This window comes from Pelmatolapia mariae, linkage group LG7 (genome assembly GCF_036321145.2).
Source record: "Pelmatolapia mariae isolate MD_Pm_ZW linkage group LG7, Pm_UMD_F_2, whole genome shotgun sequence".
Classification (NCBI taxonomy): Eukaryota; Metazoa; Chordata; class Actinopteri; order Cichliformes; family Cichlidae; genus Pelmatolapia; species Pelmatolapia mariae.
Genome location: NC_086233.1, coordinates 19,282,197 through 19,296,755, shown reverse-complemented (window position 1 = coordinate 19,296,755; position 14,559 = coordinate 19,282,197). Strand labels below are relative to the sequence as shown.

At 42.2% G+C, this 14,559-nt stretch overlaps 1 protein-coding gene across 1 annotated transcript in view; it reads right to left on the bottom strand.

Moving 5' to 3' along the window:
• Nucleotides 1-14,559, bottom strand: part of pcsk5a (proprotein convertase subtilisin/kexin type 5a) — a 38,040-nt gene that overhangs the window by 8,202 nt on the left and 15,279 nt on the right. Inside the window, exons 19-34 of the mRNA XM_063480252.1 lie at nucleotides 14,152-14,255; nucleotides 13,885-14,023; nucleotides 13,529-13,644; nucleotides 13,175-13,277; nucleotides 12,177-12,313; nucleotides 11,515-11,715; nucleotides 11,344-11,412; nucleotides 11,143-11,185; nucleotides 10,835-10,977; nucleotides 9,412-9,612; nucleotides 6,842-6,922; nucleotides 6,545-6,743; nucleotides 5,931-6,145; nucleotides 3,023-3,265; nucleotides 615-851; nucleotides 299-476 (exon numbers count right to left, since the gene is read on the bottom strand). Of these exons, the coding sequence (XP_063336322.1) occupies nucleotides 299-476; nucleotides 615-851; nucleotides 3,023-3,265; nucleotides 5,931-6,145; nucleotides 6,545-6,743; nucleotides 6,842-6,922; nucleotides 9,412-9,612; nucleotides 10,835-10,977; nucleotides 11,143-11,185; nucleotides 11,344-11,412; nucleotides 11,515-11,715; nucleotides 12,177-12,313; nucleotides 13,175-13,277; nucleotides 13,529-13,644; nucleotides 13,885-14,023; nucleotides 14,152-14,255 (2,409 nt within the window). The remainder of the gene's footprint in view (nucleotides 1-298; nucleotides 477-614; nucleotides 852-3,022; nucleotides 3,266-5,930; nucleotides 6,146-6,544; nucleotides 6,744-6,841; nucleotides 6,923-9,411; nucleotides 9,613-10,834; nucleotides 10,978-11,142; nucleotides 11,186-11,343; nucleotides 11,413-11,514; nucleotides 11,716-12,176; nucleotides 12,314-13,174; nucleotides 13,278-13,528; nucleotides 13,645-13,884; nucleotides 14,024-14,151; nucleotides 14,256-14,559) is intronic.

Here is a 14,559-nt window from a genome sequence, read left to right as displayed (position 1 = left end):
GAGTGAGTATTTAGCTGCATATCAGTTTAACGGTACATTAATTTGACTCCTAATCACCGCCTACCCCCTCAAAAATAAAGTATTATTAGCCTTTTATAGGCTATTTAAATGTCTGACCAAATTAGCTTGTACCTCCATATTGCACCCTGTCCATGTAACTAAAGAGCAACGGTTCAGTGTCCGTAACCTATTTGTGTGAATATGCTGATCTTTTCGTTAACGGCTACACTGTCTAACTGCATTTAATGTGATAATATGATGGATGAGCAGCAGAAGGACAGGGGGCAGGTTAAACTACCTGTGCTGGCAGGTCTCCACGCATTCCTTGCCCTCTCGAAATAGGTGGGCTTTACATGTGAGGCACTCGTGGTTGTTCTTTCCAACACAGGACTGACAGGAAGCGTGGCAGGGTTCGCATTTCTGCCCAGACTCCTGCTCGTAGTAGCCTGTTGGGCATTGATCCACACAGGTGCCATCTGTACCAACAAACACACACGATCACGGGGGCTAAGCAAACATCGCAGATGCCTGACAAGCTTTCCAGGACACACAGCCTTGAGAGAAATCACTAGCTCTACCAAAAAAAGAAGAGAAAAAAAAAGAACTCGACTCACTGAGCAGGAGATGTCTTGGGTTGCAGCTCAGGCAGTGGGTTTTGCCAGGACCCAAACACCTGTAGCAGTATTTGTGACACGGATGGCATTCCCCGTGCTGGTCTATGTACTGGTGAGGCGAGCACTTACTGGCTGATGGAACGCATTGGCTGTTACCATCCAGCATCTGACCCTCTCTGCAGCTGGTGCAGGAGCTAGCATGAGGTCCAAAGCACGTGAGACATGACGTATTGCAGTCTAGAAACAGAATTAGGAAGTAATTTAGTAGGATAGTATCAATGTTTCATCTCGACTTGATATCTATATAATTTTAATATAGTTTGACACCAAACTATAATCATATTAGGCAGAAGAATAAAAAAAATACCATGCCTGGACTAAGTGCCAAAATACGTTTTACAAGTAAAAGTCCTGCAATGACAATGTTATATAATGTTTTACTTAAGCGTGTCTTTCCATACAGACTCAGACAAATCTGAAAAGGTTCCCCACCTCAGAATCAGATTATTTAATAAAATAACCTTATTTTAACCTTATATACATACATTAAGCCATGTATTGTACTATATATATATATGTATATATATATATATATATATACATATATACATATATATATATATATATATATATATATATATACATATATACATATATATATATATATATATATATATATATATATACATACATATATACATATATATATATACATATGAAAAATACTGTAAATATTTTCTAAAATACAAGGCCTTAGAAACTGCAGCTGGGACGGAATATGTGGATTTTTGTGTCTTTTTTTCAATATTTCTGAGACCTCATAACATCTTAGGCACACGAAACAGCAATGAAATTTTGTAATTTCCTTATTACTATGTTGTTCTATTAGGTTGTTTTAATACCTCTCCAAGAAGCCTTGAGTTGATTAAAAAAGGCTGCACCGAGAGTGCTAACAGGAACTAGAATATTTCTTTCATATTAAACACCTCAAATTTTCCCAGCGGAGCACTTTGCCCTCAAAGTGCAGTCTTACTTGGGGCCATGGAGTCTCCAAAGATATAAGAGCCATCAGCTCTCAAACCCTTCTGCAAATCACAAAATCACAACAACAGTCACCTCCAGGAGCTTTATGTTATAAGGTAAAGACCTTATAATAATAGAGAGAAAACCCCAACAATCAGATGACCCCCTATGTATAAGCAGTTAGTGGCGACAGTGGGAAAGAAAAACTCCCTTTTAACAGAAAGAAACCTCAGAACCAGGCTCAGGGAGGGGCTGCCATCTGCAGAGGCAGAAGAAGCTTGAAGCTTGGGTTTGGGAGACAAATACTCTCTCTCTTTTTAAATTATGAGTAAAACGTTGCTTTTTTGTTTATTTCTCTTTTGATAAAGCTTAGAGTTATAGATCAGATGACCCTGAACCATCCTTGAGTCTTCTCTCCTCATCTATTTGCATGCCACTGTTCTTTGTTTTTCTCTCTTGTGAAGTTCTGCTTCAGTCTGTTTGTTGTTTATCATCTCTCTGTGCTCTTCTCTCCTCTCTTCCCTTTCCCCTTACCCCCCCTCCCCCCTCCAGCCGGTCACAGCAGATGGCCACCCTCCCACCCTGAGCCTGGTTCTGCTGGAGGTTTCTTCCTTGTAAAGGGACTTTTTTTTTTGTTTTGTTTTTCGCCCGTCTGCCACCAAGTGCTTGCTGAAGGGGGGATTATTGGATCATTGGGTTTCTATCTATAACGTTGTTATCTTTATACTTAAAATACAGAGTGCCTTTAGATGACTAATGTCATTTAAGCTGATCTGGTGCTCTGTACATTTCATTAAATAAAATGGTTTCCACATATTTGGTTCTCAAGCTACAGGATGACCCTTGAAAACATTTTCTGCAACAAAATTAAACTCTGTCCATTTCACCGCACAGCAGACATAGGTACATGCAAGTGGATGCATTTCCGTTGGCAGCTACTTTAAGCAGCAACAAAAGAGGGCATCGTCTACAACATTTTTGCACTTCTGTGTTTTTGAATAGCAAAATCAGAGCGGTGTGTCTTTCTCGAGGGAACTGTCTTTGGCATCTCTCTGCTGTTTTCAAGGTTTGACAGCTGCCTGTTAACCATCTCAGAAGCGCTGCTATTTCAGTCGGGAAACACGCTCAGGCATAGTAGAAAATATAATTGAGAAAATGTATGAAGGGCGCTCTACAGGACAGAAAACACAGCATCAACTTCAGGAGCGATGGGGTTGTCTTTGTCATGCTTTGAACGACTGACGGTCAGAGTGTATAAGAAGAAATAAATACATAAAGCGGCACGACTTTATGCTGCTGAGGGGAGTCGATCAAATCAAATCAGTCCTGCTCACAAAAAACAAGACAGATGATTTGTGTTTTCTGCTGTGTGATAAATGTTGTACCTTTGCAGTCTCCTGTTATACCATCCATATAGGTATGAGAGGGACACGCTCCAAGACACGCCCCGTTGTGCAGGGTGGCCTCTGCGTCCGTGCAGGCGTCGCAGTCGTTGCTGTTTGGCCCATCACACAAAGCGCAGTCCAGGTGGCACTGCAAACACCTCCCTTGCTCTTTGTCCTCAAAGAACCTCTCCGGACAGTCTAGCACGCACAGGCCCTCGTGGAGAAAGTGATACTCCTCACAGCCTGTGCCAAGAACACTCATAAATGCAGGAAGGATTTACTGCATGCACAAGAATCAGAGCCCTGTCATCAGTGCTGGATGTATTTTAACAGATTTTTTTTTCAACATGTGAAGACAAGCAAATCAGCAACTGTTATTCAACAGACAAAGATCAATGTTATCAGCCATGGTTTGGTCCGTATTCAACTGATTCTCCCGTTTCTAAGTGTTCATGTTTTGCCCGTGTTTCCTTATCTTTGTCTAGTTTAGTTTTGTTTATGTGGGTTTTGTGTATCAAGGCTCAGGTTGGTTACACCTGTGTTCATTATTTGTACCTATTCTCTGGGTATTTATAGCCCCGCCTCTCCCTCGGTCTCATCAGTCTGTCGGCTGCTTCTATTTTTGCACGTGAGGCGTGGCACAGCTGGAATACACAAACCAGGGTCTGATGAGGACACTGCACCCACTAGTCCTTTGTGTTCACAACTCGTTTTAGCCTTTTAGGGTGATCAAATGTGTGATCCGATGCCTGCCCTTCAACATCTGTTTTATGAAAAAATAATTTAAAAAAGGTACATCTTGTGACATTGTGCTATGCTGTAAATTCCATTAAAAGTAGAACTGTGTTGTCATGAGCCCTGTTCATTAAACAGGAGGCTTTAAAAAAACAATAGAAAGATGATGCAGCTGTGTCACGTGTCAAGATTAATTGATCACTTTAAAATGATGGCTCTGACACGAGGATGCCTCTCCTCGTGTCTCTTCCTCTCCTCCCAAATCTCTGTGAGGAGCACGAGGAGAGGAGGTGAGGAAACTGAGAGACGAGAAGAAGGCATCCACAGACACACAGAGCCTAAACCTTGTACACGTTGGCCTTAGAAAATTTGTTTGAAAAGGTTTCAAGTAAGCTTATTGTGTGCTTGAATTATTATTTTTATTTCTGACACGAGTTTAACACATCTGGGAGCAAGTCTAATTCTATCAGCCTTATTCTCTCAGGGTTGCCGCTGATGGGGTTACAGCTTTTAAGTGACACAGTCGGCATTGTTTGCCACCTTTCTTTCCTGGCATTTAATTGGCCTTATACAGCGAGATTCCTGCCTCGCTTACTGACAGCAGCACATGAAACGGACACACATTCATAGAGCTCTTAAAAAAAGAGAGAGAGAAAAAAAAAATCAAACATACCGTACAGTGCTATTCCTTGCTCACATACTGCTGCTTTGGCTGCAGTCAATGTGTTGCTTTTAATTTAGGTCTTTTGCTTACTGCCAACAGACTTTGTCCGTGGTTTGCGACTGGTCGTGCTAGCAGCACTGCCTTCTTCATGTGCACAAGCTGTGCATGAGCTCACAGACAGATTTGTGTAATGGCTGAGCTGGATTGCTGGTGTTAGGCTAAGTGAAACTCTGAGTATGCTAAATTTTTTGATACAAACGATTATTCATTTGGAGTCATATTTCTGATCATCAGCTGATTAAAAGTGCAATGTACCCACATTTTTACCTCTGTTTCGGTCTCCACCATCTACTGAGTTCAGTTCTGAACAGATAACTAAGCTACTTTGTTATTTAGTCAACTTTGGGGTGACTTGGTGAAATCGAAACAGCTATAAAACTCTATAAAGTTGCATAGGAAAAAAAAGACAATGTTGGGGTAGAGGTAATTAATGAAGGAATTGAATTAAGTAATGATTGTTTGTCTGAGAGATGACACAAAAACTACCTTCTATCTTCTATAAAATCAAAGGTATTGGCAGCTGGTCAGGAGCATTCAGATGTGTGTTAACACATGACAAGCATGTGTTAACCTTAGAGAAAATGACCTTAGAGAAGCAATTGTTGCTGCCCATCATTCAGGGAAGAGCTGTAAAGCCCTTTCCAAACAACTTCAAGTGCATCACTCTGCATCGAGAAGGATCATTCACAAATGGAAAAAACATTCAACACAGTTGCCAATCCTCCCAGGAGTGGATGCTGCAGCAAATTCACCCTAAGGTCAGACTGTGCAACACTCAGACAAAATACAAAAAAACTTGATAGGCCATGCAACAGGACAATGATCCCAAGCACAGCGGCACATCTACAAAAAATGACTGAAAAGGATGAGAATATAAAGCACCTTGAGCTATATAAGTAAAACTGAATTGGATCCCGGTGTTGCAATAGTTCAGCCAAAAACCCCATCTCAACTGAAATTTTATGACAGAAACATAAACAAACCCTAATAAATGAAAGCAACAATGTAATGTAAATTTCTCCACAACAATGTGAGAGACTGATACAGTTATATGCAAAATTATTTACTGTTTATTATGAAGTTTTTTTTTAAATTATGCCCCGATAAATAAAACATTAAACTTAAAGGTGGTGCACTTTTTTTTCAACCTGGGGGAAACGTGACGATGTGTTTGAAATTGTACTGCAGTCCAATAGTTATTTAAAGTATTGAACTAAATGGCAACCCCATAGTAATGCTTTAGGAAAAAATAAATGCTTATAGTTATAAAGAATATGCTGTACAGGAACCATGCATAATGCTTGCTGTGTTGTAATGCTGCTGGTAATCATATGGAGTCAGTCATACATGCCGACTAAAGAATACTAAAAGCACAGAAAGAGCTAAAAGCGGAAGACTGAAAAAGCTCCTACAGCTGAATTTGTCGTAGTTTGCATTGCATTTCTGTACCTGTGCAAACGCCGAGTGGGTCGCACTCCTGGCAGGCTGAGGGACAGGGTTGGCATTCTCTCTCCTGGACAGTGTGTGCTGGAGGACACTTGTCTACACACTGGTGCTTGTGTAGGAGAAGAGATTCTTCACAGCTGAGGCAGTGGGTAGCATTCCTCGCACAGGATGCACAGCCAGGTGCACAGCTATGACAAACCTGGCCTGCAGGAAAGCCCCTATTGGAAGCAACAAAGAGCTTGATGGACAGGTAGAAAACGCAGGGCAGCACACTTAAAATATACTTTCCATTAGGTTTGTATTTACTCTGTTATTCGCTTTGTTCTTGCTGCAAACCATGTATGAATAACATGTACTGGTAAAGGAGGCCACTTAGCAAATAGTAAAAAAAAGGTCACATGGTCAGAAAGTTTAAATGAAGCTTCATAGCTTGGAGCTTCAGCAAGATCAATATATGCTTCTGGCTTTAAGGACATAAAAAATTTAATAGAAAATCAAGTAGGAAATGTCAAAATCACAGGCATCTTCTGACATTTATTTTTGGCTCGCCAGAAGACGTGCCTCAAACATCTTGTGTGACATTTAGAAGATAGCAGCAATAGGATCGACCTCCTGACCTCACACACTCTTGAACACACTGCCCATCCTGCAGGAACAACTGAGCTTTGCGAGCGCTCTGGCAGCGGATGCAGTGCTGAGCGTCCACACACTGCAAACAACCTGCAGGGCACGCCTCGCACACACCGCTCAGCTGACTGGCAATGAAGCCCCCCGGACACTTTAACACACATGTTTGCTGCGTGGTCAAAAATCGCCCTGAAGGACAAATGACAAAAGATGAACGTCATCATTGTTAGCTCAGAGCAAGCTGCTGAGGTCTGAAACAGCATAGAAACAATAAATCAGTGACAAACCTTTTGCACATTTTGTACACTGGTTCTTCTCCGGTCCAGCGCAGGACTCACAGGATGGGTGGCAGTCCTCGCACTCCCCATCTGGAGGGCAACAACACTACAATCATCATAAAGTGTCATGTAACAACACAACACATAATAGACGCAAACTGACCCAGAACCAGGTGTATTTTGCTATTGTGCCCGAAAAACTTCATTCATGTACTGAAAGTGTTCGTTAAAATTTTTTTAACGTTTTAATCACTTGAAACCTCAGAGAATGGTTGCCAATCTTCTTATAGACTCATCGGACAGTTTATTAGGCACACTCGCTACTACTGGGCTGGACACTTGACCAACATCAATGCTCAAGCAGGCTATAGCACTTCTCAGTAATGAAGGTGAACTCAGTCTGGGACCAACAAGCATGACACATTCAAAGTGACTTATATCAGCTTTCTTCCCCATTCTGATGCTCAGTTTGACCTTCAGCAGGTCATCTTGACCGTCTATATATGCCTAAATCCACCGAGTTGCAGATTTGATATTTGCTTTAATAAGCAGTTACAGATATTTAAACATGTGTAGATGTGTACCTAAAAGTGGCCAGCAAGTGTATGCACTGGAAGCTAGAATATTGCGTTTAGTCTAATTCAAACAGTTTATCATCTTATATAAAACTTGAGCTACCAGCTTATTAGCACAACTGGGTGACTTGGTGAAACTGAAACAGCTACCATCTTTGAAGCTGGTGAGGCTAACACTGTCCAAACTCTTAAAACATCTACAAAGAAGTTTTAATTCAATAGATTTTTTGGTCATGTCTGAACAGTAAAAATGTCAAAATATTACTATTTACTGTCAGTGACTTCTACAGTTCTCGTCACAATTTCCTGGGAACTTTTATACTATTTGACAGACCCAGCAAATCTGTGTTCTGTGGTCAGTTTGTATGCTTAGTAATCTTTCATAGCTTCTACTTTTGACTGAAATGCCTCGATCACAACATCCCACATAGCAAAATTGGTATGGCCCGGATCTGGACCACACAATGTGCTTACACATGGCCCACATACCGCAAAGAATGACGGCCCTTTGGTGGCCCAGATCTGGTTTGCCAGAGGTGGCCCACACATGGGCCAGCACAAGGGCAGTTGCAGACACACTGGTGGTCCTGTGCTGGCCCAGAACAGTTTCAGCTCTGGCCCCAGATGTCAGCCTAATGTGTACCTTAATCAAGCCATGTAATTACAACATGTGCTGGAACATAATAGTGCAAAAGTAACATGACAAAACTCTGTTCAGACAGTGAATGGACTGATTCTTATATAGCGCTTTTCTACTCTCGCGGATTACTCATAGTGCTCTATACAACATTCACCCAATCACACACTTTGTCTAAACTGAGTGCTTCCTAACTACATTCATACATATTCACACTCTTGACATGCAGACTGGAGGAACCAGGGATTGAATCACTAAGCTTCCAATCAGTAGGTGACCTGCTCTACCTCCTGAACTACAGCCACCCAGTGGTAAACATGAATAAACCCTCACTAGGTTTTGGATAAAGTGTACACTCACAAACCTGCATTTGAAACGTTAGCTACCATAGCAGTATAGTATTGCAACATGGCATTTGGGTCTTCTAACTAAAATAGGAAAATAGGAACACATAGGAACATCACTGCCCGACCTGGCCCACATCTGGTTGACATACACTCTGCCATGACACCAGTCAGTCAGAGGTGCCAGCTTGATGCCAGGTCCAGGCCAGACCTGTTTTCTATGAGCCTGGGCCACATAAACCAAACCACAATCGGGACAGATATGGCGTGCCATCTACGCCAGGCCTGGCCCTTATCTGGATGACATACCATTTACCATGCTAGAAGTCAGCCAGCAGTGCCAGCTTGACACCAGATCCGGGCCAGACCTGTCTGCTATGTGGGATGAATACTGAAACTTCTGAACACGCTGAAGTGATAACAGTGAGGTTTGTTTGCAAAACATTCAACTACAGTTCACACAAAGTGGGAAAAAACTAATTCCAACATAATCATGGATAAACCCTTACTTGTCCTTTTGCTTTTTATTTAGATTCAACAGATGATACATTACTCATCTGTCTAACTTATCTAAGCTATCGAAGACTTGTACCTAAAACGAGTACTCATTTGAAACTTAAATTGAGCTTTGTCACTGCTCAGATTTAAAGTTTCAGAATAACTTTATTTCCCCGTGCTCGTTTTCAATCTTTGTATTAACCTATGCACTTTTCTCAGAGTTATTTAAGTTTCTAATAATTAAGATGTCTTGCCTCAAACTAATTACCATACATTGTTTAAGGTCTGTCAAACTAATTTGCGAAGGGAACAAAATGTTCAACGCACACAATCAATTATTTCTAATTCTGTGTCTGGCTGACATGCATTCTGTTTTGGGTACTTAAGTTGGTACAGAGTTCAGGGACAGTGGCACACAGACCAATTACCCTCCAAGATTTCTTTTCTGCTCCTGTGAAAGTGCCCAAATCCCTGATTCATTATGGGCAGACAGATGGATTAGTGGAATACAAGTATTAGTCTCACCGCTGAGAAAGGTCTTAATGGGACAGACCTCATGGTCAGACACACACTCTCCATTTTCTAGCGCCTTTCCCTCCTCACACAACAGACAGTCCTCGTCCTCGGGGCCGCTACATGTCACACAGTCCGAGTGACACTCCTCGCAGTTATTGGAGTCTTCATCGCCGTAGAAACCATCCGGACATTCTGAAACACACTTCCCCTCTGAGGAAAAAAAAAACGTAGCCTCTGATAAGTACTTCATGTGATCCAGGTGGGCAGGCTGCACTTTACATTAAAGCAGCCTTCACCAGTTTCACACATCAGTTTAAAAAGTTTAGAATTACTAAAATACCAAATTACCCAAAGACAGTATCAAGTCATTTGCATTGGTTTTTAATGATTGCTCTAATAAATGACTAACCATCTGTGAGAAAAAAATTTATTTTTACTGAAGACTGGGAAGACTGGTGAGGTCCAACTGGTCCTTTGTGGATTATCCATGTTGTCTTAAAGCTTTTCTTTCTTTTCTAACTTCCAAAAATTCTAAAATCTGGCCATAGGTGTTTCTTTGTCACCCTGCAACAGATTGGTGACTTGTCCAGGGTGTACTCTGATTCTTGCCCTATGTCAGCTGGGATTGTCACCCTCCATCACACCCTTCATGGGCCTGAGCTGGATAAGTGGAAGAAAATGGATCTTATTCATCTTCCAGCTGCTCCCTTTAGGAGTCACAGCAGATCATCTGCCTCTCCCTAGCATCCTCTTCTGTCAGACCAACCATCTTCATAGCCTCCATCACTATATCTAAGAAATGGATGGATATGCCATTTTTATAAAATAATATTTCAGTTTTTGTTTGCTTGTGCACTAATTGATCTATCCAGTTACTTGCCTATTATATTTTCTATCTACATCTGCATTTATTTTCAGTTATAATACTAATGCATTTAATGGCATGCATCACAAAAATCCATCTACTCTCATGCTTTACTCTTAAAAATGATTTCATATGTCATTGCAAATAAAATGATGACAGGGTCTCTGTCCATGCTTATGTCAAAATATCTCAACTTATAGCACTTCAATAACGATGATGTAAATAATCCTTTACAAACTCCAAAAATATTTATCCCCCAAATGCTGATGTAAGTAATTTAATTACATGAAGATTATATATTCCATATAATTCTGTTACATACTTACAATGTAAAAATGTTACATTTAATGGAATCTGGTCTAATGAAATGTAAATTGTAAATTGATTTGTATGCATTTAGCTTATACTGAGCATATTTTCCCATATGATTAATTATTTGAATGAATAATGAATTTGATTTTATAGATTTTAGTTGCATTTTGTGCAAAATGATTGTTTCAGTGTTTATATGGGCAAAAAATATTCTTTGAGTGTAGCTTCACGTCTTACCCAACGGGGGCAAATTACCTAATAAGAAGAGGTCGCTCTCACACCAGTAGCACTCGTGTTCATCGCAGCTCACGCAGTTGTCATCACACGGAACGCAGGTCATTTCTTCTTCTACGCTGTACGTCTTAGCCGGGCAGTTTTTGTAGCAGCCATCCTGGAAACTTACGACAAAAAGCAGCGGTTGATGTTTGCATCACACACAAACATGAGCTCTACTCTCACTGCAAGCGGAGGTCTTTTGCATTAGCTCAGAGATTAAATAAAAGAGAAAAGTGAGCCCAGAGTGGCGAGATCACACACGGCGAGAGCGAGGCACACAGCCTTACTTGTAAAAGCCCTCAATGCAGGACAGACAATGCCTGGGGTTATCTGTCGAAAGCAGACAAAAAAAAAAAGAAAAAGAAAAATTCAGCCGCCTTTTTTTTTTTTTAAGAGGACCTACAGGGGCGGGGACACCTTCATTTTGTTCCACTGTGGGCGACATTCATTTGGGAAAACTTTATTATGGCTACTGGGTCGTGACTTACACAGGACACACTTCTTGCAGCCTTGCTCGCAGGCCATGCAGTCGTCATAATCTGGGTCTTCCACCTCACCTGAGAAAGGAGATAGAGAGCGGAGGGTGAGAGCGCGAGGTCAGTGTGGACAGGTGTGAAACAACGCTCCTTAAACACTCCTCAACATGCAACCTTGCTTACCTTCCCCACACTCCAGCTTAACACAGGATCCATCAGAGACATAGTAGGAGGAGTTACACTTCAGGCAGTGGTTGGGGCCTGTGCAGAGTCGGCAGTGGTCTACACAGGGCTCGCAGGTCCTCTGCTTGGTGTGGTAGAAAGCCTCAGGACAGGCGTCCAGACACATGCCTTCATAGAGGTAACGCTCCACCTTAAACTTATCTGGAGAATAAACAGCAATTTCACTAGAAAGCCACGTCTGTAGTTAGGTTTGAGGCCATTTCTTTAAGAGAATAGTGAATGGACTAAGCATTAATCTGTGGCTGGGGTTTGGGGAAGGCCTCAGTGAGGACTGCCTGCGGCTCACGGGGCCTCCAGACGGATTCATGAAGAGTGTGAGAAACAATAAAGACAGAGTCAGGGAGGGTGGGGCATGAAACTGAGGACGAACCCATTTGTACACCTGTACATGGTGTGCACCATGCCTCTCACTTTATGACAGCTGGGATAGGCTCCAGCCTAAATCTCAAAGTTTTAGTGTAGCCCTTGGGGAGTTTGTGGCTTTATTTTTACAAAATATCATTTTCCTTCCTTTTCATCTTTTTAATGTCTCAGCCAGGTTTCCATTCACATACTGCACACACCACGTCACACTTACTGCGAGCTACTCATTTCGTACTCACCGGTGTCACAGCTCGTGCAGTTGGCAGGCCCCGCGTCCACACACGTGGCGCAGGTGTGGTCGCACAGGTGACACCGGCCACCTGACTGGTACTTCCCACTGGCGCATCCCACCACACAGCGGCCCTCATCCAGAGCCCTGCAGCAGGCAACATCAACATCACAAAATCAACACATATGAATTATAAGTATGTAAATGAGCTGAACTCATTTAAATCCCAGCGTGTACCATATGGTGCATTTACACAGATGTAGCTGGATCAGCCGACAAAGGGAGGAGGAGAAGAAAGGGTGGGAATGTTGGCTGAAATGTGGGTAATGTGGGAGTCTTTTTTTTTTGACATTTTATCCATGAGGAGCATCAGGGAGACATCTGGTCAGCAGCATGACAACAATAGCCACGAGCTGTATGCTTCATTCATGACAAGAAGTGGAGTCCTTTCACAGATGCTATCTCCCTCACAGAGCTCCCTCCAATCATGGAGTCAGAACTTGGATTACAGGAACAGAAAGGGTGATAGGATGATGCTTATCATTAAGTAATTAAGTGTTAAGGTACAGTTTCCTTGAGGCAACTTTTAAAAAACTAACAGACCATAAATGGCACATTTTGTGCTTTATTTATATTTTGCTCCAAGTGGGCAGCTTGGGTGGAGTACATCTGTAGTTTGTGTATGTGTATATATATATATATATATAGATATATATATAGATATATATGTATATATATGTATATATATATATATATATATATATATATATATATATATATATATATATATATATATATATATATCACCTTGTCATAAGTGTTTCAGCTGTATACCAAGGCTTGTTCCATCATATTACATAGAAAGAATCAATGTCTTACTAGCTTGCAAACAATGGCAATAACAATTCATCTGGGAAATATTATTTCAGGCTCACACCCAGCGAAATATCATGTATTATAGAGAAACAGTGGCATGTACTCAATCTAAAACAGTCAAGTCCAGCTCACTGTGAAGAAATACAGCTGATGCAGTCTTCGCTTTGCGGCCCCGTGCACTTCAGGCACGTTGCGTGGCACGCGTGGCACTCCCCGTTACTGTCCTGGTACTCTCCTGTTAGACAGAAAGCAGGAGAAGCACACTGACTCAGAAATGAATAACCATCTGAGGTGCAGAGGTGGCTTTCATGTGCCACGGCTGAATGACTTCTGGTTTAAAAAAAAAAATCTGAATGACTCAGAGATGAGAACGCATATTTCATGCTAAACTGACACATATTAATGGATTTTGCTTCTGCGTTAAATATCATTTAAATTTATGAACCAAACGTGTCAAGAATAAAACGTGGAAGACGGCCGACCGACCGTCCGTGCACTCGGTGTCAGCAACACACGCTCCCCTCTGCAGGCTGTGACCGCTGGAACAGCTGCTGCAGTTCCATCGGCTCGGCCCCACACAGGTGAGACAGCTGGCGTCACACCTGAAGAGAGGAGCACAGAGAGCGAACAAGTGAACCCTTCACACAAAAATCCTGACCACACACACACAAAACACACACACAGAAAAAATAACTAAACCCCACTCCATACAGGCGCACAGCAACAACAAACACGAGTGCCAAAACAAGCACAAACACACGTGGAAGCCAACCACCAGAATAAGGCCTGCCACCAGCAGATAAACAAACCTCCCACACCTGAACACACACCAGTGAGCTCACCTCCTACATATCCTGTGCCCATCAGCTATCTCTGGGTTTGGTTCTGTGGCGTAGAAGCCAGCACTGCAGGAGGACACGCACCTCCACTCCTCCATCAAGTAGCCTTCTGCACAAGTGTTGCACGCCTCAACACCTGCACCTGGTGCAGCATGAGGCAGACACACACACACACTTAACTGGATTACTGGATAAAGGACATAAAGGAGCAATTCAAACGGCAGCAGTAAAAACCAAAACCAAAATGTGACTTTTGACCCCCGCTCTCACCTGCACAGGTAGCGCAGGCCTGGTGACAAGGCTTGCACGCGACTTCCTGCGGGTCATGGTAGAATCCGGCCGTGCAGCTCCGCTGGCACCGGTTCCCTTGTAGACTAGAGAGGATGGAGCGAGCATGTGGCACCGTGACACACACAGTCAATCATGTGACACCAAAACGGATGAGTCACTGCTTTCATCCCACAGCAACACCACCACAAACACTCGGTGAACTGAGTCAGTGAACGCTTTATTCCGGAAACTTCGAACTCTTTGTCCGAGATGTTTTGTCCTTTCAAGTAGCGATACAGCAAAGTGTCGATTAAGATAAACTTATCTTTCTAGAAATGTTATGATTCTGCTGAGGGTTTGTGTGTGTGTGTTTCCTCGCGTGTGTGGGGAGAATCAGTATTCTCAGAG